Genomic DNA, 24,726 nt, shown 5'->3' with positions numbered 1-24,726 from the left:
TGTTTTATTATAGAAAGATTTGAAACTATTCAATTTCTTCAATGATTATGAGACCATTTGGATTTCTTTTTTTGGAGTCAGTTTTGGTAAGGTGTATTTTTCTAAGAATTTGTCCATTTTATCCAAGTTCTCTTAAATTTTTGCCATAAAGTTATTCATGAAAGTCTCATCTTTTTAATTTCTGCAGCAACTATAGTTATGTTACTTGTTTATTCCTAATAATGGTTGTGTCTTTTTTTCTTAGTTTGTCTTATGTGAATTTGTGAATTTTATTAGTCTCTTCAAATAACCAACTCCTGGCTTTGTTGATTCTTTGGGTTTTATGTTAATTTTCTCTCTCATTAATTTCTGGTCATATATTCAGTATTTCCTTCTGTCTACTCTTGTTGGCTTTATTTATTTACTCAACTTTTAATGTTGTGAATCTTCAACTCAATTTTCAGCTTCCTTTCTTTGATAACATAAGCATCTAAGGTAGGCTTTTCCAATGGCAGCACTATTGACATTTTGAACCAGATAATTCTTTGCTGTTGGCGGCTGTCCTGTGTATTGAAAAATATTTAGCAGCATCCCTGGCCTCTGCCCACCAGATGCCAGTAGCTCCCCGAATTGTGATAATAATGATAAGAATAATTAAAAAGTCTCCAAGAGGCAGCCCTGTGGCCGAGTGGTTAAGTTCGCGAGCTCCGCTTTGGTGGTGCAGGGTTTTGTCGGTTTGGATCCTGGGTGAGGACATGGCACCGCTCTTCAGGCCACATTGAGGCGGCGTCCCACATGCCACAACCAGAAGGACCCACAACTAAGATATACAACTATGTACTGGGGGGATTTGGGGAAAAAAAGAAGAGAAGGAAAAAAAAAAAGATTGGCAACAGTTGTTAGCTCAGATGCCAATCTTAAAAAAAAGTCTCCAGACATTGTCAAATGTCCCCTGGGGGTCAAAACCCCCTTCAGTTGTGAACCACTGATTTAAGGCTACAAATTTTCATTTAAGTACACTTTGGCTTCATTACATTAGTTTATTTTCCTCACCATTCAATCTAAGTATTTTCTAATTTTCATTGTAATTTTTTCCACCCACAGGTTATTCAGAAGTGTATTTTAAATTTCTTTATTTTAAAGTATACTTTTTTTGGTGAGGAAGATTGGCCCTGAGCTAACATCTACTGCCGATCTTCCTCTTTTTTTCTTCTCCCCAAAGCCCCAGAACATAGTTGTATACCCTAGTTGTACGTCATTCTAGTTCTTCTATGTGGGATGCCATCACAGCATGGCCTGATGAGTGGTGCATAGGTCCACGCCCAGGATCCAAATTGGCAAACTCTGGGCTGCCGAAGCAGAGTGCACGAACTTAACCACTTGGCCATGGGGCTGGCCCCAGAAGTGTATTTTAAAGCATCCAAGCCTATGTTTTTGTTTACTTATTTGCTTTTAAATATGTATTTTTTATTGATTTCTAACAACAGATTTGTTTTAAGCCTTAATGTATGGTAATTTTTCATAAATATTTTATAGGGCTGGGAGATTTTTTTTCTTAGAGGAATGTTCCACATATACCATTTATATCAAGCCTGTTGTGTGCAAATTGTCTGTAGCAGTGCTGTCCAACAGAACTTTCTGCATTAATGAAAATGTTCTATATCTGTACTGTTGAATACAATAGACACTAGCAACATGTGGTTATCAAGCACTTGAAATGTGGCTAGTGTGACTAAGAAACTGCATTTTTAATGTCAAAAAATTTAAATTTAAATAGCTACACGAGGTTTGTGGCTACTGTACTGGGCAGTACAAGCAATATAATCTTGCTGATTTTTTCGTCTGCTTGAGAGAGTGTTGTTAAAGATAGATTTGTCTATTTCTACTTGTAGTGTTGTATTTGCTCTACGTATTTTGAAGCTATGTTTTTAGATGCATGAAGTTTGGAATTATTATATCTTTCTTGTGAACTGAACTTTTTAAATGATGTAGTACCTTTTTTGTTTTTAAGTCTATTCTATCTGATATTTCCTAGCTTCCCCAGAGCTCCCTTAGAATTTGTCTATTATATCTTTCCCCATCTTTTTACATTACTGCGTCCTTATTTTTTAGGTGTGTCTTTTAAAAATAGCATAATTCTGAGTAAAATTCAGAAGTACAATCTTTTTCTTAGCTAGTTTTATTTACATTGATTTCAATTACCAGTATATTTGGATTTACTTTATCACCTTATTCTGTACTTTTTATTTATTTAGTTCTTTCTCTGTATCTTTTCCACGTAACCCCTTCCCCCACTTTTTGATTTATTTTGGATTGATCATATTCTTCCCCTTCATTTAATTTTTTTCCTCTTCTAGTTACATATTTATTTTCTTTAATTAATCTTATCAGTGTCTAAGATTTACCTATTCCCTCTTCTTGAACAACTCAAAGACTTTAAAATCTTTAACTCTAATTTCTCCCCTTCTGTCCTGAATGGTATTTTAGTCCTATATTGATATTATCTTAATCCCACAGATGACACATTATTGTTATTATTTTATGTAGTTAACGGTAGTTTAAATTTACCTGTAATGTACCATTTTCTGGGCTCAGAAATCCTTCCTGCATCTCAGACGTTATGTCTAGGATAATTTTCTTCCTTCCTCGAGCACGTCCAGTAGAAGTTCCTTTAATGAGTCTGCTCCTGTCGTGGGTCTGTTGATAGCGACCTCTTGCAGTTCCTGTTAGTCTAAGGATTGTTGTTTCTGCCCACTCTGCTTTGTGGTAGCTTATGTTACTCCCTTACTTAAAACCCTCCCATGACTTTTCACTACGTGTGGAAAAAAATCAAACTCCTCAGCATGGCCTAGAAGGCCCTACCCGGCCCAGCCCTGCGGAATTGTCCTGTCATATTGTCCTCGTCCTGTCATATTGCTACCTCTCTCCCTGCCTCTCGGGCTTCTGCTACCATGGCCTTTTCACTCTTCAAGTGTTTACTCATATCTTTACTGAGTTTTTTATTGAAGACTGTTATGGGCTGACTTGGTCCCCCTTAAAATACACGTGTTGAAGTCATAACGCCCAGTACCTCTGCCCGGCTGCTAAGGGAATACTCTTAGGTCAACTGCCCCTCAACTCTCAGCCACACACGACTCAGAAGAGCATCACGTAACACCCTGAGCGGGTGAGGGAGGCCACAGAGGTTCCGGTTAGGGCTCTCACCCCATTCTTAATCTCACCTAGATTAATCCTTTGGGCATGCTGTCTACTTCCTGCCAGCGTACGGGGGAGCGGGAAGCCCCCATTTGCCCTGGGTTCATTCTTTGGGCTGTGAAATTGTCATTCTGGCTCAGACACAGGAGGGGGAGAGTCAGGGAAGAAAGGGGGTGGGAGGGACAGAAGAGCTTGATGTGGCACGTTGCCCGAGGCCAGTGGGGGCCACTTCTGTTCCCTCTTTTGGACCCCTTTTGGTCCCCCATCAGAGCTGCTTTCCCTCTAGCCCTGGGGCTCCATGCTTGCCCTCTTCTCTTATCCAGGCTGCTCTGGGAGGTGGAAAAGAAAAAACACGAGTGCCCAAGCTTAAAGGGTTCAGAGAGGTGCAGGGCCTGTGGGGAAGAGAGAGGGATATTTATGGAAGGGACAAAAGCTTAGGCCAGCGAGAGACACCTGCAGCCCTCAGACCCTGTGAGGCCTCCCCGTGTCCTGAAGTGGCTTCAGACTGATTTCAGGAGAAAAGTCTCAAAGCTGCCTCTGGGATACTGCTTCCCAAACACGGCCTGGTGTTAGCATCGGAGGGGTGCCAATCCACTCAATTTCCTCCATAAAGGAATGGCTGTGACAGCTGGCATTTACTGAGCACGTATTATGTGACAGGCACAGTTCCAAGAGCTCTGCAGGTAGGGGCTGATCCTGTCCTCACCACGTCCGAATGTGGGAGGTGCCATTATCATCCCCCTCATTTCAGACGAGGAAGCCAAGGCTCAGGGATGCTCAGCCACCCGCCAAGGCCACACGGGGCAGGTGGCTGAGCTCGAGACTGCCTTAGAGGCCAGGCTCTTGGCCAGCACACTGAGAGGCTGGGGACACTGGAGGATAAGGATACCCAGTGCTCACCCCATTGGATTCAATACAGCTATTTTTATTTTGAAAGAAAAATAAAAATCTATGTGTCCCCCTACATTTTAATCTTCTTGGTTAGGCCTTTGGGCAAAGCAAGGGCCTGCCCTTGATCATGGATCTGGGCATACCCCGCTGCAGGGAGGAGCGGCATGGAAGGCCAGGGGGGCACTGAGGGCATGGCCCTCCTGATCACACACGGGCTGTGACCCGCTAATGCCTGGCTTCAGCCTTGATGAATGTGACCTGGTACAGGAAAAGGATTTTCTCCCCTTTATCAGAAGGAAAAGGGATCTGCACCCATCATCTTGATGTCTAAGGACTCCATAGCTCTAACACTTGAGGATGCTGGGAGAGCTTCACTTAGTAGCACTTACATGAAGGAATGAAGGAGAGGAAGGGACCCTGCGAGAACCCCAAAACAGCCACCAATTTCAGATTTTCTTTCATATCTTGAGGACATATGCATCTTATAGACATATCTCATTTAGTTCTCACAACAACTCCTCTAGGATTCTCCATTATCCCTTTACAGGTGAATAAGGCAGGGCACAGGTCACATGGCCAGGAGGACAGAACCTGGACTCTGACCAGCCATGTCTGATTCCACAGCCCAAGACCTCAACTACCGCTAATATATCATGTCTTAGAAAAGTTCCACTTTCGAGGCAACAGAAATTGAGGGATGATGAAGAGAAAGATGGAAGCATCCAGAAGACTCCCTCCAGCCCTCCTCCAGACCTTCCACCCTCCTCTTCCAATCACAATATTGGACAACAGACGCCCACCACAGAAAACTCAACGTGAGAACAACACATGTCCCTTTCCTGCAGGGGCGGGCTCCCTTGGGACCTTGTATTTAATTTATTTATAATCTGATTTGGAAATGAAAAGGCAAAGCTGTCCTTGGAGACCGCTCAGCCCATGTGTTCTAAGTTCTAGCATTGCCTCAGCTTTGCGGCTCTGAGCCTGGGCAGAGACGCCAGCGGAGCCAGGGTCCCCTTGGCTCTCTCTGGCCTCTTAGAAGTAAAGGCTGCTTCAAGCAGGGGCTTCCCCAGGCTCCTCTTTCACACAGATGCCATGAAGCATCATGTTCTCATCCAGCCGAGCAGTCAGGCCGAAGAGACAAGCCCAATAAAAGGCACACCCCTGCGGCGCTGGCTATCCGGGCACATATACTCAGCCTGCATATTTCATCCTGGCTCCCTCATTGCATGTGTATGCATGAGCAGCACAGACTGTCACCCACCAAAGTCAGTCTCAAGCCCTGTCATACACGGGAACTCACATGGATGCGCATGTCCCTGAGCCGATGACTGGCAGTGTGCTTATTTAGCATGCTTGTCCATTTGTCCATGTCACTTCTTTCTTTGTTCTTACATGTGACATGAGGGCAAACTTGGGAAAAAAAAATATGCTCAACAAGAGAGATGCTTTAAATGTATGAGTCAGAATTGCCTACAAAATCACACACATGCACACGCACACGCACATGTACACACATACACAGTAGATGTATGTGTGCCGTGACAGGCAGGAACGTTGACAGTAGTCTAGGCGTCCTCATCCTCTGCCTAATAAAAGAAAAGGAAAACCTTCCTTTATGCATTTTTTTTTTTTTTTTTTTTTACTAACTGTAAGGCTTAGAGTTGTTCTAATTGGAAGAGAAAGGTGAGTGTTGCTCTACCTGATAAAAGTGACCTTTAGCCAATGAGTGGCTTGTGTTTCTCAGATGGCCCGCACAGAGACAGCCTACCTGGAGGGTGAGGGACGTTTTTTTTTTTTTTTTGCTATTCAAGGTGACATTTACGTCTTGAATCTTTCCATTTGGCAGGTGCCAGGAAGCCGACAGAAAAGAATCTTAAACCAGTTATGACATGATTCTCATCTCAGTACGAACAGTAGTGGAAGCAGGGGGAGCAGTTGATTGATTAACAAATGCCCTGAAGGACTGACTCTGGGCAAGGACCGTGCCGGGTGCTGGCATGCAGAGGCAACAGGACACACGTGCTCCCTGGCCTCAGGGGGATTCAGAGCCAGCTGGGAAGCTGGACGCTGAGCCATAATTGCAGGTGCGAGGAGTCCCCAAGGAGATGGGCTACCAGTGCCGATGGCAGGGGCTGTCACCTAGGGAAGGGTCGCGGAGAAGGCGTCCCTGGGGAAGGACACTTCAGCTGAGGCTTGACGAGGGAGCAGGGCTCTAGGCGAGGCTTGGGGCGAGCTCGAGCAGAGAGAGCGCAGTTCGACAGGAACAGTGCGGGACAGGAAAGAGGCCTACGTGGTCGGTAAACAGAAAGAAGGCCCGAGGGGTGAAAGGACAGGGAAGTGAGAAGAAACTGCAGGGAACGCCGGGACGGGGGCCTGCCCGGCCTTACAGAACACAGGAAGTCTTTTGCATTTTATCCTAAGAAGCACGGGTGTCATTAAAAGTGGAAAACGGGGGCAGTGCCATGCTCGTCACTTGGCTGATGGGTGGATGATGGACTTGTGGCACATGAGTGGAAGCAGAGAGCCCAGTTAGGGGCTGTCGCAGTGGTCCAGGCAAGAAGCGATGGTGACTTGAACCAGGGTAACAACAGTGGCAATGGGAATGACAGGTTTCTAGAAGGTGGAGTGAGTAGAACTTGGTGATGGATTAGATGGGGGGGTGGGGGTTAGGAGGAGGAATGAATGTGGACATCATCCAGGACAGTGATGTCATTTACTGGGCAGGAAAGGCCGGGTGGGGCAGGGGGACAGGGTAGAGTCTGAGTTTAGTGTGGGGCATGTTGGACATGAGTCACCTGGGAGACATCCAAGAGGAGACTTCAAGAAGGCGACGCACTTGGGACTCAGCAGAAGGGCCTAGGTGGAGAGACAGAGTTGGAAGCCTCAGCAACGGGCTAACTGAAGCTGTGGGGTGGGTGCAATTGCCAGGGACAGCAGAGGGCCTAGGAGGGAACCCTGCTGAGCTCCTTCTGCTCCAGTGGAGTTGCTGCTGGCTGAGAGGCGAGAAGGAGTAGTCAGTCGAGGGGATAAGAGGAAAAGCAGGGGAGTATGGTGTTATTCAAGCCAAGAAAGGAACGTGTTTCGGGAAGGAGGGATTGGGCAAACATGCTGAACACTGCTAAGATTTATCTTTCTGATAAAACCTGTCACTCTCTTCATTACAAATCGTGACTTCCTTATTATAGAATACCAGGCCTCTCACACATTACTGCCAGTCCACCTCCCCACTCTCGTCTCCCCTGACTTCTCCCCTACCAGTGAAGTCAGCACGGTAGCCACCCTGACATACCCTCTGTCGACACAGGTAGGTGCATGTCATTCGTCTCTCCAGAATTCATCTTTCATACGTCAGTTTTTGTCTGGAGTTCTGCCCCCTCTCACCTCCTTCAGTCCCTGTGGTTCCGAGGTCACCATTGCAGCCCTTCGGGCTGGGCACGTGGCCAGGCCAACACTGATCAGTGCTTTGCCCTCCCCTGACAGTGACTGGTTGGAGGAGGGGACAGGAAGCGTGATTAAGCTGGTCCGATCAGAGTCAATCTCATGGAAGTTCTGGGACAAAGGCACATATTTCTTTCCAGTGGCTCAGAATCTGCAAGGACGTGGCCCCAGGAGTGCTGGCAGCCATTTGGGGACTGTGGGAAAAATGCTGATCTCGGAACTCGGCTAACATGTGGAAGAGCAGAGCTGAGAGACAGACTCAGGCTCCGGTGACATTGTTTGAGTTCCTGCTTTAAGCCAGGCCAGAAGCTGGAATGGATTTGGACTCTTGAACTGTGGGAACCAGTAAGTGTGCTCTCCTTTTCCTTTCTGCTTAGGGTCAGGTTTCCTGTCACTTGCAACAGAATCCATGAATCCTAACTAATACACACATGCTATTCCTGTCACTTAGAATGTTTCCCAGCTTCCCCATCTGGAACAGTGACCTGCGCTACCCAGTGTAGCCTTCTCTGACTCCTCTGAGCCATCACTCCGCTCTATCTTTCCTCAGGGCCTGGTATTATCATGTGTCTACTGTGGTTTACACATCTGCTTCCCCAGTAGCCTCAGGCCAAGAACCAGGTCTCATTTCACTTCTGTATCTGATGCCTCACACATTATCTGGTGCATAAGAGTCACTTACTGAATGTTTTCTGAATGAATGAATGAAGGAAGGAATGAATTATAAGCAGAGGCTCGGTATCAAGATATAGGAAGATATTGAAGAAAGGGAAATAAATGGTTAAATAAATGCTTAAACCAATGAAAAATTAAGTGTATCATTTCTAGTTTGGGCTAAGTACATTTTCAAAATGTCAATATTTTAATTATGGAAATGGCCTGTCAGAAATAATAAATAAATAAAGTATGTCCCTTGCTCCCAGATGGACAAACTCATTTAGCTGAGTTACATCAGAATAAATTCACAGAATCTCGTATTCAAAGCTCATTAGGTCAGCTTGGCTGATTTTTCCATAATTATTTTAAATGTTCACCATCTTCAGAATTTCACCCAAACCTAAACAGTCCTGGGCACCTAATGAGCAAGCTGCCTCGCTCAGCCCAGGCCCAGCTTCAGTGCTACGCAGGGCCATCCTTAGATGTCTATGGAAGACATCCAGAGCAAGCCGTGGTTACCATGGTAACAAGCGTGGGAAAGGAAAGGGTGACTGTCATGTATGAGATGAGGATCATGTACAGGAGGCGCTGACAAGCGAAGGAAACAACCTGAGGCTTCCTCAGGTAAGCATGGCCACTCAACATTTAGGTGCTAAAAACTGAGCTGTCAACACCTCCGATAAGGAAATCCACAGAAGCCCATTCACCCTGGTCACCAATGAGGATTTGGACCCAGATGAAAATGTTTCCGAGGCCTGACTAAAACAGGCTGTTTATTTTTTTAAAGGAGTGTTTTCCAAATTAAGTTCAGATTTAGCTTCTAATTGAATTTAAATTTAATTGAATAGGAGAGGCACCTCAAAACACAAATATTGTGAACACAGCTTTTCTGTTTCAGCCTTCACCTCCTCCCACTATTGTGTACATGTGTCTATACATGCGTCTGTACACACGCATATACGGGCCAGAATGCAACACGCAGAACAGGCAACATGGAGCTCAGGGCCACACATGCTCAATGTACTGTCCTATGCAATTCATGCTTTGGGTTTGAAATGCTTATTAAGAAAACTCTACAAAGACTTTATTTTTTAGTGACAAATTTCTTTAAAAAAAATTTTTTTTTTTTAAAGATTGGCACCTGAGCTAACAACTGTTGCCAATCTTCTTTTTTTTCTTTCTGCTTTTTCTCCCCAAATCCCCCCAGTATATATAGTTGTGTATTTTAGTTGTGGGTCCCTCTAGTTGTGGCACGTGGGACACTGCCTCAGCATGGCCTGATGAGTGGTGCCATGTTTGCTCCCAGGATCCGAACCAGCGAAACCCTGGGCCACCGCAGCAGAGTGTGCAAACTTAACCACTTGGCCACAGGGCTGGCCCCACAAATTTCTTTTTTTTTAAAGGCATTTTTTGTTTTTTTCCCCCAAGATTGGCACCTGAGCTAACATCTGTTGCCAATCTTCTTCTTTTTTTCTTCTTCTCCTCAAAGCCCCCAGTACATAGTTGCATATTCTAGCTGCGAGTGCCTATGGTTGTGCTGTGTGGGACGCAGCCGCAGCATGGCCTGATGAGTGGTGCCATGTCCACCTCCAGGATCCAAACCTGTAAAAACCTGGGCCACCAAAGGGGAGCACACAAACTTAACCACTCGGCCAGGGGACCAGCCACTAGTGACAAATTTCTAATGATCCAACCACTAGATTCAAATTAAAGCAGGCTTAGGGATTGGGGTTTATAAAGATATTTTATCTGCTTTTCTGGTTTGAAAATCTAGGATGGACCATGATTTTAGGCTCCTTGTTACTTCTGTTAATAATTAGTTGTCAGAACCGAAAGTATTCATGAAAAACGAATATACGGATACAGGAAGCCCAGTGTAAAGCCTGAAGGAGAAAAAAGTGAACAGCAGACAGGAGCTCTGCGGGGCTGCCAGAGCCCTCTGCTGCTGGTACCTTATCTGATTTTCCTCATCGTCCACCAGGAAGAACCAGCGGAACTTCACGACCAAGGGGCTGCAGTTGGTCATTGTAACGTATCGGATCACCTCCGTATCGTTCAGGATACAGCCGAAATCCAGCTCCATGGTCTCAAAGCTGAGGTTGGGATAATGGACTTCTCCACGCAGGTTCAGGCTGTCCACCTGAGGGTGCTCCACGTACTTGATTGCTAGAATTTCTTCTGCCACCCAGTTGTTTAAATCATTTCTATAGGAAGGGTCAAACTTGACCAGCAGGTTTTTTTCTCCACCGATCTCCAGTTTAATAGGCTGCAAACAAGATGATGGGGAATTAACCAGCCTTTGTATTATGCATTTCCAACCTGATACAGGAAACAAGACAACTAAAGTTATTTATATGTATTTATGTACATACACACATACAGATACACCCATACATACATACAGATTAGTGGGAAATACATACCTACCTGCACTTTATCCATAATTACGTATTCACACGCATACATAATTAAACAGCTAGTACATCTATATCAATATGTGTATCTATCCATATTTATCAATATCTGTAGATATTTAAATATATATGCACACACATATTTTATTAGTTGAAAATGAAAGCAAAGAAAATCTGGAGAGGAATTATTTGGGAAAAGATTTTGATAAGCATTGTGAGGTTATGAGGACTAAGGAGTTGTAAAAGGGAAAATCTACAATGAGTAACTATTATAAAACATCCTTAACCAAAAATAAATTAGATTGAAAAATGCTCTTCCCAGACAAGTGGGAAAAGTTCTTTGCTTAAGAAATGTTTAAAAAGGCTTTCCAAAGCCCTGGAGGAGGGGCTCTGAAGAGGGTGACCCAGAAAGGGACGGATTAGGTCATTTAATTTCTTTTCTAATGTCTGCGATTCTAACTCGTAAGCACAGAGTTTTCCACTTTCCACTGTTTCCCATTCAACTTCAAATGACACTCAGAGCTGTACAGAGTTTGCTTGGTAGATTTTGTTTGTTCTTTTCTTGCTTTGATTCAAATCCCCAAGTGTTCCTTGATGCCAAGGCTGCAGTAACACCTTCCCATAGAAAGCCTGGCTACGTGTTGGCTTTTTTAGGAATTGCTCAATTCTCACATTTAATCGGCTTGAAGGCCGCCTCCTGGTTTTGCAGAAAGTGTCCGCGGCAGTTGGGAGGAATGCACACAGGAATGCATCTGTTTACAGATTCCCTCTCCGCTGAGTTTTAAGGGTCAGGTATTCAACTGTGATCTTCAGTGACGCGATTAAATGGTTTCAGCTGATAAAGCCCAGCCACCTGATTCAAGAGTCAGAGAGGGTAATGGCTCTTGAGTTGGCTGATCCCATCTGAAAGCCTAGCTGGCCACTTGGCACAGGTGGCTGGGCACAATTTAGAACCCATTCTTCTAGGGCATCTGCCACACTTGGTATCACAATGCTTGTTGTTTCGATATCTTTGAAGATTGAATTAAACATTTTTTCCCCAGGGGAACGACTTTGTTGTTCTGTAGAAATGATACATGTCCACAACATTTTACATTATATACAAAAGCACAGAGAAGAAATTAGAAACTCATCCAAAATTTCACTGTATACTATTTTTCAGAGTTCACATTTGGTAAACATTAGTCCAGGGATGAAGGATGGATAAATAAAATTTTACAAAAACGGAATTAGGTTAATTTATTTAAAAAATCGTGTTTCAACTAGAGGAAGATTGGCACAGATGTTAGCTCAGGGATAATCTTCTTCAAGCAAAAAGAGGATAATTGGCAACAGATGTTAGCTGAGAGCCCATCTTCCTCACCAAAAAAAAAAAAAAAAAATCATGTTTGATTTTTTTCTAAAAAGAAAAAACCTGAAAAAATTTTCTTATACAAAATATATTAATCCCAAGATCATGGACTCTGCAGCCAGACTGCTTGGGTTCAAATCCTTGCTCTGCCAGTTACTAGCTCTAGGAACTTATTGCTTGGCCTTCTTAGCCTTCAGTTTCAACAGGGACACTAATAGCACCGATCTCTTTTTAAGAGGATGAAATGAATTAATATCTAGGTGATATGTTCAGAGCAGTGCCTGGCACACAGTGTATGGTCTACAGATACCAATTATTACTATTATCCCCTTATAATCAAGAGAAAGGACGGTTCAATATTAAGCAGTTTCAACTTTAGACAATATCTTACTGACACTCAGCTGTAAAAGGCAATGGAATAGCACCTATGCTTCCCCCACACCTCCAAGTTTTTATTGACTATAGCACTTATTTTAAACAGCTGAGGTTTAAAACATTCTGTTCTGAAATCATAACCGTCAAAGTTGTTTAGGCTCAGTTCTATAGTTAAATGGACTCAGTGTTTACTAACAGTCTTTTCCAAACAGGTTTTTTCATTCCTGAATGCCTTATGTGGTTCTTCTTGTGAATGGTTGTATTTCATTGGCAAACTGGTTTTTCAACAAGGGTGCATGAGTGCTGTATTCATTGATTCCTCGAATTCTGAGAGTGTCTGCCTGATACCTTTAGACTCAAAGGACAATTTGGCTGGTTATAAAATTTGTGGGTCACCCTTTCTTTCCCTCAAAACTCTGTAGCCATTGCTCTGTTGTCCTCTGGCATTGAGTGTCACTGTGGAGAAGTTCAAGGTTAGTCCAGAATCTTCCCTTGATGGGTCTCTTCTTCTCTGTTTAGATGTCATAGAATTCTTTGGTTATCAATAAGACCAATAACTTCACTAAGATATGTCTGCCTGTTGAATATTCTATATCATTGGTCCCAGGACAAGATGTGGACTTATTTTTTTTAAATCTTTAAAAATATGTTTAATTTCTACATTTAAATAGATAAGATAATGAAAAGCATGTGACCTTTGTGCCCATCTCCCCACCTCTTACCCAAGCCAACTATTGCCTTCCCCTGACGTACCAAGATTACAAGTGTCTTGTCTATCCTTGTGGAGATATTATATGGATATGAAATCACATTCATATATGTATTCCTTTAATTTTTACACATTTAATAGCATCTTATGCACTCTTGCTCTGCATTTTGCTTTTTTCACTGGAAGATGACCCGTCATTGCCTTTAGAGCTGCCTCATTCTTTTTAATAGCTGCATTTTCTTCCACCATAAAATTCTGCCATCATTTATTTAACCAATATCCTACTGATGGATATTGGCTCCCAGTCTTTTGCTTCTATAATCAATGTTGCAATGAATATCCTGTATATACGTCATCTTGTATATTGTGTCTATGTCTACAAGATAAATTCCTAGGAGTGGAATAACTAGGTCAAAGGACATGGGCATTTAAAATTTTGATAGCTCTTGCCATGTTGCCTGCCAGTGTATACTTCCCTGACACCGTAGGGAGTGTCTGTTTCCACATGCCCTCCCTAGCACAGAACACTATCCAATTTTTGCTCTTTGCTAATTTGATAGAAAAAAAAATGTGTTTCACAGTAATTTTAATTTGCATTTCTTTTAATATGATTATACTTGAGCATATTTTTATTTATTTAAGAGCCATTTTATTTTTCTTTCTGTGAAGTCTCTGTTCATTTCTTTTGCCTATTTTTCTATTGGGTTGTTGGTATTTTTCTTGTTGATTTGTAGAAGCTCTTTATTTTTTAAACTATATGTATGCTTTTATTAAAGTTATACATGAAAATAACATAAAAGATCAAACTGTACTACAAGAGTTATTACAAGAAACAGTAGTTCCTCACTCACTGGTATCCCCACAGTCCAGAGGCCCCCATATCTCAATTTGTGTGGTAGGGCTTGTCTACAGAACACTTTCCTTGGGCAGAGAGGGCATGGTCAGGTGGTGGACACACCCCAGATACCAGAGAGTATTCTGGGTGTTGACACTCATGCTAGAAACATTAAATTTCCCTAAATGTTTTGATTAACTTCTCTGGGGAAGATCACTTATCTTTAAAAGTGGGACAAAAGCCAGCTGCCCGTGTTTTTCGTGTGGGGTTGGGTGAGACAGCTGTCCTGTGCACACGGAATCTCTCTATTTTCAGCGCTCTCTCACACTTGTTGCCTCTGAGTCCAGGCTACTTGGGCTGAATGACTCCCACATATTTGCAGCCTCACTGGAGAATTTTCTAGGCTGCAGGTTTTGTGCCTTTTTGTCAACCTACTCCATCCTCATTCTATCTTCTAGAATTTGTTTAAATCTCTCATGATTTGGCTTATACCCATTCTCTTCTCCCTTTATTTTATTGCTCTGGGCTTCTTTCGTTTTGAACATTTCTACTTTTATCTTATTAAGGTTTCAAGGAGGGACGAGAGTGGGTCTAATCCACCCCCAGCTGAGAAAGCTGCTCACGTCTGAATTCTCATGTTCTCATCCATTTGTTTCCCTCTGCTCAGTGAGTTCACTCTTCATCCCCCTTTGAACGCTGGTAGCTCATCTTTTTAAAGTCAGGTCACATCATCTGTAACTTCTTTGAGACTGTGGAGAACTACCTGCTTGTGCTTGTGGTCTTCTTCCTGGCGTGGGTTCCCTTGCAGCAGGTTTTCATCTGCCTCTTGCTTATGATCATTGCCCTCTTTTATTTCTCTCTTCAAAGATCTTGGCTGGTTTTTCCCAGCTCACGCTTGAATGAGACCCACTAAAAAAATGGGTGGGGAGGCGCAGGGGAAGGCGGCAGTGCAGTTTACAGCCTCCAGTTGGGTACTGTCTGCAACACCCTCTCACCAAGTGGCTCTGGCCTATTTCCCCCCAAGACCCATCTCCCTGAGTATGGCTCACAGCAAATCTTAAGTCACCGGCTCCTTCTTCTGAGATCTCGCGATTGCTGCCTGTCCTCCCTTCCTCCTTCATACCACTTCTCCATTAGCTGTCTCCTTAGATGGTGTGTGGATCTGGTTTCTCCTTCAATCTTCCTTTCCCACAGCTCTGCAGTGCTGCATGTCCCATGGCCCTGCCTTTTCCACTGGTGTCATCACGCCCAGCAAAGGATCACAGAGATGATTTTGTAGGGATGTTTAGAGAACGCTGCATCCTGCCGCAGACTGGTGGCCAGGTGGGCTCACAGCCTCCTCCCTCCCCCCAGTTCAGATTTCTCAGTATCTGGAGATGGGCTGGCTGGTTTAGAGACTGGGCTTGGGCTATTTCCTCGTTTCCATGAGTGTGAAGTTTTGGTCGGATTTGAGGGAGGGGATTTAAAAGATCTGTACTCTCATTAGTGGGAAGTCACTGTTTTCTAAAGATCACCTTCATTATAAAGTGCAGGCATGAGAGGGTTATCACAAGGAGCCAGAGTTCTTACATCATGACTAATAGTTTTCCTACTGATCGATACTGGAATTTATTTACAATTCATTTTAAATTTTCTGTATTTTTTCCTCCTTGTTGCCTAGGGTCTTTGTACTTTTCTGGACTGAAATTTAGGTAGTGTACTGATATTATTCTCTTCCTGTTTCACACACACCACTCCCCCAGGACCTCGTTAGGACAGCCCTCTGTCAGTTACCTCGGGAGTTAAGGGCAGTGGGGATTTATCAGTTTCACAGATGAAGAAGGGGCCTCTTGTCGAGAGCAACATGTTCACGGGCAGCGTGGAAACGTTCTTCATGACCAAGGGCTGGTAATCAGGTTGCAGGACAGTGTTAGGTTTCTGCAAAAAAGGAAAAAGAGGAAACAAATCAAGTTACGGCAAACGTGGTAAGGCTTTAGGAACAAAAGTCTCGAATTCATTGTTAATGAATTAGCGTTTCTCCCTCTCCCTTTGTCTCTGTCTGTGTCTGTCTCTCCACAAATTTTTTCCCTTGCAGAGATTTAGATAAATCATTTGGAATGTATGGCGGACAACTGAGAAGTGAACCTACATAAGCCAGAAAACACAGATTTGATTTCTTACTTTCTTGTTAAAAAAAAAAAAAAACACCTATACAAGCCAGGCCTCTGGCTAGAACTATTACCGTAGAAGTTTCCACAGTGTCATAAACAAAGTCTAATAAACTAGCGTTAGCTTGCGGAAGAACCCAGGTATTATTATAATGAATAAACCATTTTTTCCTTACATGATATTTTTCCATGCTTAAAATACCCAATTTGCAAATCTACTAATCTTGTTATATTGACAAATGCTCATAACTGTTTCTTGTAAATTTTTCCTGATACCACCAGGATAGTTGGTTGAGAAGCATCTTTTCACTCTGCTAGACATATCAAATTTAATTTTTCAACTGGAGATAGCATCAGAAATGGATCCTGAGCTGGCAGTTTCTGGTCAGACTGGATTTCTCTTCTTCTGATGTTGGGGTCCACATTATTTCTCGTGTGCCCTGGAAAGGGGGTCTTTTAATATCAGCAGGAGGTGACCAGAGGGCCCAACCTGTGGCCCCTAAAGGGAACCCCCCTTCAGTCATTGCCTGGCTCTTACAGCAACTCTAGCCTGTTCTTCCAGGCCTCTTTGTTTCAATTTTCTTTTGCTCCCTGCTCTGATTTCAGTGAAATCCTCCTGATTCCATATTTTGATCTGACCCTGTCTCTGCTTCTTTGTCCAGCACTGTCTTCCTTCTGTGGTTTCTGGGTCCCCTGGTTCTGAGCAAGCTTGGTTGACCAGTGTCCACCACATCTTAGTCAGTCCAGGCTGCCATAACAAGTATCATAGACTGGGTGCATTAATCCACAGACATTTATGTCTCACAGTTCTGGAGGCTGGGAAGTCCAAGATCAAGGCGGCAGCATATCTAGTGTCTGCTGAGGGCCCGTTTCCTGGCTTGTAGATGACCATCTTCTCACTGTGTCCTCACATGGCTGAGAGAGATTCTCCCTCTTGCCTCTTCTTATAAGGGCACTAATCCCATTCATGAGGGCTTCACCTTCATGACCTCATTACCACCCAAAGGCTCCGCCTCCAACATCACCACATTAGGCACTAGGGCTTCAACAAGTGAATTTTGGGGACACAAACATTCAGTCCATAATAGTTAGCTCGAGCCTCCTGCCTCAGTTGTACTCCACCAGCCCCCTGTGCACTCCCAAAGTTCTTTCAGGGGTTCGGTCTGGCACTTACCATGAGATGCCAGCCACCGCTTCCCTCTAACCCAGTACTATGGGGATTGCATTCACCTTGCATTTGCAGGTTGCATATTACAGTTTGGGGGAGGGATGAAGCAGTACTTTGGGGCCATTAACAAAGGCTGCATGGAGAACTGTCCACCCAGTGACCTTCCCCTGGCTGCTGTGTCACTGCAGGTAGCTTTGAAGTGAAGAAGCCACACTTGGTTGGTTTTGGCAAGAGGCCATTTAGAGGCTAGTGGTGAGAAGGAGTCGATGCACCGAGCACCGATTCTATTTTAAAATGACCCCATCTCTCTGGGTTGTCTGTCTCCCCAGCTATCAGGAGACAGAATTCGCTGCTGGACTTCATGAAGCAAACTGGCTGCTAGTTTCAATTGACCTTTTCAATTCCATAGAGATGTGGTTTCATCTCCGTGGTCTATCAATGGTACAATAGTTATAAAGTAGCTCAAATCTGAGGAAATGGTTATGGAAAATTCTCCCCATAGGCAGGGCTAGTATCATTATGGTCTAATGTACTAAATCAGATACACTGCCTGGAGCTGAAAACAAGGAGACGGAACAGATAATTGGGTGTTATATAATTAAATCTGAATACCGAGACCTAACAGGTCTCTTTCACACGCTGGGTGATGCAGGTACATTTCTTCATTGTCCCTGATATGGATTAAATGCGAGCAGGAAATAAACAATAAAAAATACAGAAGGTGGACAGATTTCAAATGTGATATCCGGGGAAAGGAGAGAAGGGCAAAACCAAACAGGGAGTTGTGACTCAATTCACTTTTTAATTCAATAAGTCACTGCCATATTCAAAATATTTGCTATTTTATTCTAGTGATAAATTCAAACAATAGACATTTAAACAAGCATATGTGTGTGTGTGTCTTTAAAATAAGGCTTAATGATATAAAGAGAAGAAAAGGAACACTACCCACACATTTATATGAGTGTTTAAGGGCTTCGAAAAAATCTAATAAGAAACTAAGCTGCATATTTAACATATACTGTAATGTCTTGCATAGAATAACTATTCAATAAATATTCACTGAATTTTCTTTGAATAGATACATTTAGAGAAAATATGAAAAAATTCAGTGCAGCTCTCACCAATAAATATCTTTCCCGATTACTTAAAAAAGGAAGAATTTAAAAAAGAGCAATGAGGGCTTAATAACTGTAGCAGGAATTCTTGAAGTATTTTCTTTCATACGTCTCATGGAGCTTGTCACAGTTAGTTTAGCATCCTCTAACTGAAACCCTACTCTCCTTCTTCCATGCCTGCGTTCCCTGCTAGTCTGCTAAGCCAGGGTTTTGCTGTGTCTTTGCTGCTCAATACACTGTAAGTGCTCAAAAATTATTTGTTGATTTGAATTGAACTTGTCCATCTCACCTCGCCTACTCGACTATAAGCTTCCTTATTCATCTCCTAGCAGAGCACGTTGTCTATGGTGGGTGCTCAATAGATATTTATTTAATATAAATAAAGTATGACAGAATCCACTACCAGAATAACTGGTCTCGAACATTCTCCTACGAGCCTCCAGGTAATGCAAGGAGCCCTGGTGTATTCCTGCATGACTGTGAGGCACTGCCACACCCCGTCCTTTTGTAGGATAGGACACTGTCTCAAGACTTAGCTTTCAGTATGTATCTCCCGCACTATGGGACAATGGCTTACTTAATGCTTGGTCCTCCTGGTCAGCTGTGAGATTCACCAGGGAGGGACTATTCTTGCTGTTGTGTTCCTAGTGCGCAGCACAGTGCCCGGCACATGGGAGGCCTTAATAAATGTCCCACTCAGCAGCCAGCGTGACTGAATGAATAAATCTGACCATGTCACTCCTCTCCCTCCATGGAGCCCTCTGAGGTCAGCCCACAACAAAACCCAAAGGCTAGAACATGCCTTCCAGTCATGCTACACTCATCTGGCCCCTGCTCACTTCTCTAGATGGACCTCATGTCATTCTTTGCACTTTCTCTGTCTAAGGTGGGCTTTCGGTTCTATACACTCACTAAGCTCTTTCCTAACTCAGGCCCTTCGCACGTGCTGTTCCCTCTGCCTACCATTCTCTCCCCCTGCCTTGTTCCAGACTAATTTCTATTTTTCCTTCAAGTCTCAACTTGAGGCACTTGCTCAAGTCTAGGACCCCATGGACAAAGAAGGCCATGTCTCCTGAGACATGCTCTCGTAGCACCTTATACCTCTTCTTCCTAGCACTGTTTAGAATTGTATTTTAAATAACTACATTTTAACAATTTATTTACAGTCTGTAACCTCGACCAGTCTCTTAGCTTTAACTACATCTGGTTGGTTAGCCAGATTTTCAGCACCAGGACAGTCCTCAACTCAGAAGAGACATTCCATACATATCTGCCTTGAATGGTAAGTAATTCTATGATGGAAGTCTGCCTGGGGTTCGGTCAAGTCCTCCTGTGATGTCTCCCTGACTTCCTCACCATCCCGCCCCTGCCCTCAGTAGCAGTCATCCCCATCTCTCCCCTGTTCTCTGCCTCCTCCATTTATTACTTGCCCTTAATGGGCACATAAAGTTATGGACATTTATAGCCATATAAATCAAAGTGTGAACCAAATAGTTTAAGCTGATTATTCTCAAGCAGTGTTAGGTGACCTACATAATAGCTTGTATCTCAGTTTCCTCATGTGCATCATGAGAATGATAACAGAACCTAGATTATTGTGAGGGACAACTGGGAAAATGCATGTAACAAATAGGGCTTGAGGCTGAGCACATGCCAATCAATCAGTGGTAGCTGTTCTTACTGATTATTATAATTACCAATAATTCTACTCCAACCTTTTCTATACTATGATGTTTATTTTACTAGTTAGAGGAAAATGATCGACTAAAGTGTATTTTCAGTGTACTGGAATATCCCTTCACTTTGGTCTTACCCATCAGGAATGATGGAAGTAGGATTTCCATAGCAATTTACATTTCAAAGGAACATAGGTTTAGATTCAGAATTTTTGGTTGAACGTGTATTGGCCTCTGGAGCTTAAAACAACCTGGCTGGGTGTGAGGGTAACAGGCTTCCTATTAATTTAGCTTCCAAAATGAAAATGTGAACATGCTGACCCCTGGTTGGAGCACGCAGCCTCCCCAGCACAGCCCCACTGACCTTCTCCAGTCGGTATAGGAGCTGCTTGGTGGAGAGCTGGATAAGTGGAGACACAAACTCACAGATGATGTTCACAGCCATCAGCAAGCTCCTCTCCCTTTGGGCCCCGATGATGGCGTGGCAGACCAGCTTTTCTTTGACTATCTGCAGATGAGATACATCCATATCTCAGAAAACTTAATTCTCAACAATCAGCAAACTGATTCTGAACTACCTGTCTGGGGATACCAGAAAAGAGTTCATTTTTCTAAATAGTGCCTTTCAGGGATCGCTCTCTGTCACAAAGTCTGATGGGTTAAATATGTCCTGGATGGATCCTGTGTCTATTTCTGACTGCTCCTGAGGACACAATCAATTTACATTCAGTTCAACCAATATATATATGGAAGATGTACTATGTATCATGGCTGTTAGCGACTGGACATACAAAACAGTGATGGACAAGGTGGATGAAATCCTTCATGGACTTCATTGGTAGCTACACGATTTCTTATCAAGCTAGTTAGAAACGGTGGCTGGAAAAATTGTGCCTTTCGTACTTGAATATTTAAAAATCATGCCACAGAAACTAATATTTCTTTGGACCCGAGAGGCCCAGATTTTTATAAAGTAGAAATGACCCAAAGTGAATTTATATCATGAATAGCTTGTATTGAAGAGTACTCAGGTTTCAGACGTTAATGAATTCAAGTCTCTTCTCAATTATGTAGATAACCTGGAAGAACATTCAGGGAAGCTTTTAGTAAAGCTTAAACTGAATTTAGAACCCCAGGAGCTCAGATTTAATGCCTTTAAAAATATGGTTAACTCTTGATAACGACATTGTGAATGTGCTCCTGCAAGAGGCTGTCCATGTCTTGAGATGAGGGGCTGCATTCTATTCATCTTTGCATCCTTAGTGCCTAGCATGGTGTTTGTCATGTGGTACACACTCAACAAAAGTTGGCTGAACCCCTGAATAACACAGAGGAAGAGTATGTTATGTACTCCAGAATAGGAAACAACCTTTTTTTTTTTTTTGCAGTGAGGATGTGTTTTACCTGAAAATGCTTTGTGAAGAAACGATTAAAAGAAATAAAGTGCAATCTGTGACCCTAGAGGAGCTAAGCAATGGACCAGCTTCTCCATCTTGTCTGTTGGGAGACAAATTTCTTATTGTTTCCTATTTCACGAGGAGAAAGTTGTGTATCACCTCCTAATTAGGTGACACCAGCAGAAGCTCAGGCAAGCATCATTTCTTATTCACAAAGTCTGCATTTGTGAGGTAGAAGAAGCTTGTAAGTGATTCCAGAAGTTTCCTTTAGGTTTTTGATGGTTTCCAATCTCCACAATCTCCAGGAGGAAATAGGAATAAACAGACATGTGATTTGGATCTGTTTTAATGTTAAGTAGAATGGTGATAATATCAATAAGAACAGCACATCAGAGTTGCTGAAGATAAATTCAGCTTTTTTATTGGTACATAAAAACATGATGATTATAAATGTGATGCTGTTGTGTCAGGCTGGGAGGGGAAGGAACCAGGGATGTCCCAATGCCTGGATAGGAGAGGCAGCTAAGAGTGTCTGTAGAAACATCCTTTTTGAATAAATATGAACTGAATACTGCTAAGCGTTAATAAGAGGCTTAGCATTGGCTGAACGCTGGGTGTCCCTCTACTGGATACTTGCTGGCTGGTCACTGTCGACCCCGGGGATGAGAACCCCACTTTAAATGGCATTTTAAGGTTAGGTTCATGGTAGCTGTAGAAACAAACAAAACTGATCAGAGCTGAACCTTGAAAGCAATGATCGCTGCCATGGTAACTCAGCGCTGTATGAAATCCTTGAGAAACCACATCTTTCCTTCAGATAAATGTCAAGGGACTCTCCTAAGAAATAGAGAGAAGATTTATTTAGGATGAAAATAGCCTCTAAATGTGCTGTCCTCTTACCCTGGGAGTAGCAGAATAGCCTTCGAGTATCACATCGATTGTCTGGCCTGGGTACAGCTCCATCCTGATGGGGTGGAGCTGAAACACGGGGCTTTGGGAATTCCTAGGCTCCTGGGAGCAGTGGGGCTGGGGCTGGCTCTTAGCAAGTCCCTTCTTAGCCAGGCCCTTCTTGTTCAGCTTGTGCTGGGGACAGAAATCTTCGTTCATCCAGAACAACTGTTGGGCCCGACGTCCCTTGTTAGTCAACTTGAAGCGGTAATAATAGGTGTCTAGGCTGGAAAAGAGTAAGCAGGAATTGAGAGGACTCAGCGTCACGGTGTTCTGTTCAGCTCTATACCCTTGGGATTTACTCCTCTGAAAGTACTTAAAAAGTGACAAATGAAATATACATTATTTTAAAAAAAATTTAGGAAGGATAAATCATGGTGCTACTAGGAGCTACCACAGTAATGGGACAAAGCAGACTTCATAGACTTGGGTTAGGGACCTGGATTGGTTCCTGAGTTGCCATCACCAGGGAAGGGGCTGTGGGAAAGCGTCCCCACCCATCCTCGCTCTTTCCCGGCAGGTCAAGCACACCACAGAACATCTACAGTTCATGTGAAAACCACTCTGATGTGAAATGGTTCTGAGGAGTGAAAGGAGGGCAAAAACACCTACTGGAGAAGAAGTATATTTCAAACTGCGCTGAGTAAGTTTCCACTGACTGAGTGAAATGTCTTGTGGTAGGCTCAATTTGAAGGGAACTTGGAGGAGAAATGACACATATCTTCCAAGCCTTACCAGAGGTCAAGGGGACTGTAAGGGGCCAGAACACCACCTGGACTGGTCATTTTTCTCAGACTAATGTGCTTTAAAGATGCTGCTAGCTCATTTATTCATTCGGCTATTCCACAAATGTGTATTAAGGACCTCTTGATTGTCTGGCTCTTTGCCAGACACTGGGATTTCTAAGATCTTGGAGATGAGTCAAATGTGTGTGTGCGTGGGTGTGTGTGTTTTACTGATTTATAAGCTTACTTTAAAATATTTTTTTCAGGGAGAAAATTCATCTAAGGACTGTTTTTTAATGTTTTAAATTTGATTAGGCTTTGAGATTTCATTCCTTCTATTCCTCATCAGGAAATGACATCTATCTAATAAGTAGTTGAAACATCAGATAGGTAATAAGAAAGAGTATTTGCCAGTTGTCAAGCGTAACCATTTCTATCTAATTATGCATTCACAGAGTATGCTTATTGGAGTCTGTACTCTGTAGTTTGACTTCATGGCTAAGAGTAGGCTTTGTGGAGAACTAATAAATAATAGAAACTGTTTATAAACTAGGCAGGGTCTGTGTTACTTATTCACACTATATCTTTCAATCATCCCAGCAACCCAGTAATAATAAGTATATTTACTCTCGTTTTATAGATGAAGAAATAGAAGCTCTAAAAATTTAAGGGAGTTGCCCAAAAACATGCAATCAGAAGAAGTGGCATATGGGTATTTCTTTAGACTCTTATGCCCAAAAAGTTGGCAAACCTTTTCTCTAAAGGGCTGAATAATAAATATTTTAGACCTTTTGGGTGACACGGTCTGTCACAACTATTCACTTCTCCATCATACTGTGAAAGAAGCCATAGAAAATATATGTACACGAATGGGCATGGCTGTCTTTCAATAAAACTTTATTTATAGAAACAGGTAATGGGCTTCAGTCTGCCCATCCCTGCTTTTGAGGATTCTTCTGCAGGTTTCTGGTATCATGGTTTTACGTCAAAAAGAGTAACAAGAGGGTTTAGGCACAGGAGAAGTTGGCAGCTAAAAGCTACAGTTTGCTTCTATATTCACAGAAAACTATTAGCTAACTCTCTAATTCCAGGCAAGTGTCAGACTATCCTTTGGGACTATTCAGCACTATTTGTAGATTAAGGAGAACACGTAATTAAGTCTGGTTTGCAGCATATTGTTTTCTATAATTATATTTGAGTGCACTTAACAAAGAAATTTGGAAATAGAAACATGGTATACAATATGAAAATTCCTTTGCTTATGGCCAACAGACAGGCAGAGAGCAGCGTCTTTATATCTAGTTGACACAAAAACCGTAATTGGATGCTCCTCTGAAAACATGCAATTCATCTAGCTAACTTGCCTCTTAATTCCTATTGGTTTGTGGTATTTTCAATCAAATGCCATGTTTTGTAGATGGAGCAGAGGAAAGGAGGTGTGGATGGGCTTGTGCGAGGCTCCTAACTGATTTTTGTCAGGCACATCTTCTCTAAGCACAATGTGTCCGTCTTGGTTTCAGGGCCTGTTAGACCAGATGGCAGGAGCACACTTTTGAGATCTGTTCACAGTATTGCAAAGGACAGGCCAAATTCAACTGGGCCCCGAGAGTCGAAGAGCGACAGCTGCGTGACTTTTCTGAGGAACTACAAACAAATCACACATATCCTCCACGGTTAGCATTCGAACCTCATACATTTTTAGA

The 24,726-nt window shown here is 42.9% G+C and overlaps 1 protein-coding gene across 6 annotated transcripts in view; it reads right to left on the bottom strand.

Annotated features, from left to right (window-relative positions):
• The window catches only part of HYDIN (HYDIN axonemal central pair apparatus protein), a 335,558-nt gene that overhangs the window by 140,656 nt on the left and 170,176 nt on the right, over positions 1-24,726 (bottom strand). For all 6 annotated transcript variants that reach the window (XR_011537986.1, XM_070612302.1, XM_070612303.1 and 3 more), the window contains exons 20-23: positions 22,251-22,524; positions 20,318-20,461; positions 15,618-15,761; positions 10,113-10,426 (exon numbers count right to left, since the gene is read on the bottom strand). Coding sequence is in view for 5 of the 6 variants with exons in the window: in XM_070612302.1 (XP_070468403.1) it covers positions 10,113-10,426; positions 15,618-15,761; positions 20,318-20,461; positions 22,251-22,524 (876 nt within the window). In the remaining variant the exon portion in view is untranslated. The remainder of the gene's footprint in view (positions 1-10,112; positions 10,427-15,617; positions 15,762-20,317; positions 20,462-22,250; positions 22,525-24,726) is intronic.

This window comes from Equus przewalskii, chromosome 3 (assembly GCF_037783145.1).
Source record: "Equus przewalskii isolate Varuska chromosome 3, EquPr2, whole genome shotgun sequence".
Classification (NCBI taxonomy): domain Eukaryota; kingdom Metazoa; phylum Chordata; class Mammalia; order Perissodactyla; family Equidae; genus Equus; species Equus przewalskii.
The sequence above is the reverse complement of the archived record's forward strand: the minus strand, read 5'-3'. Positions and strand labels throughout refer to the sequence as shown.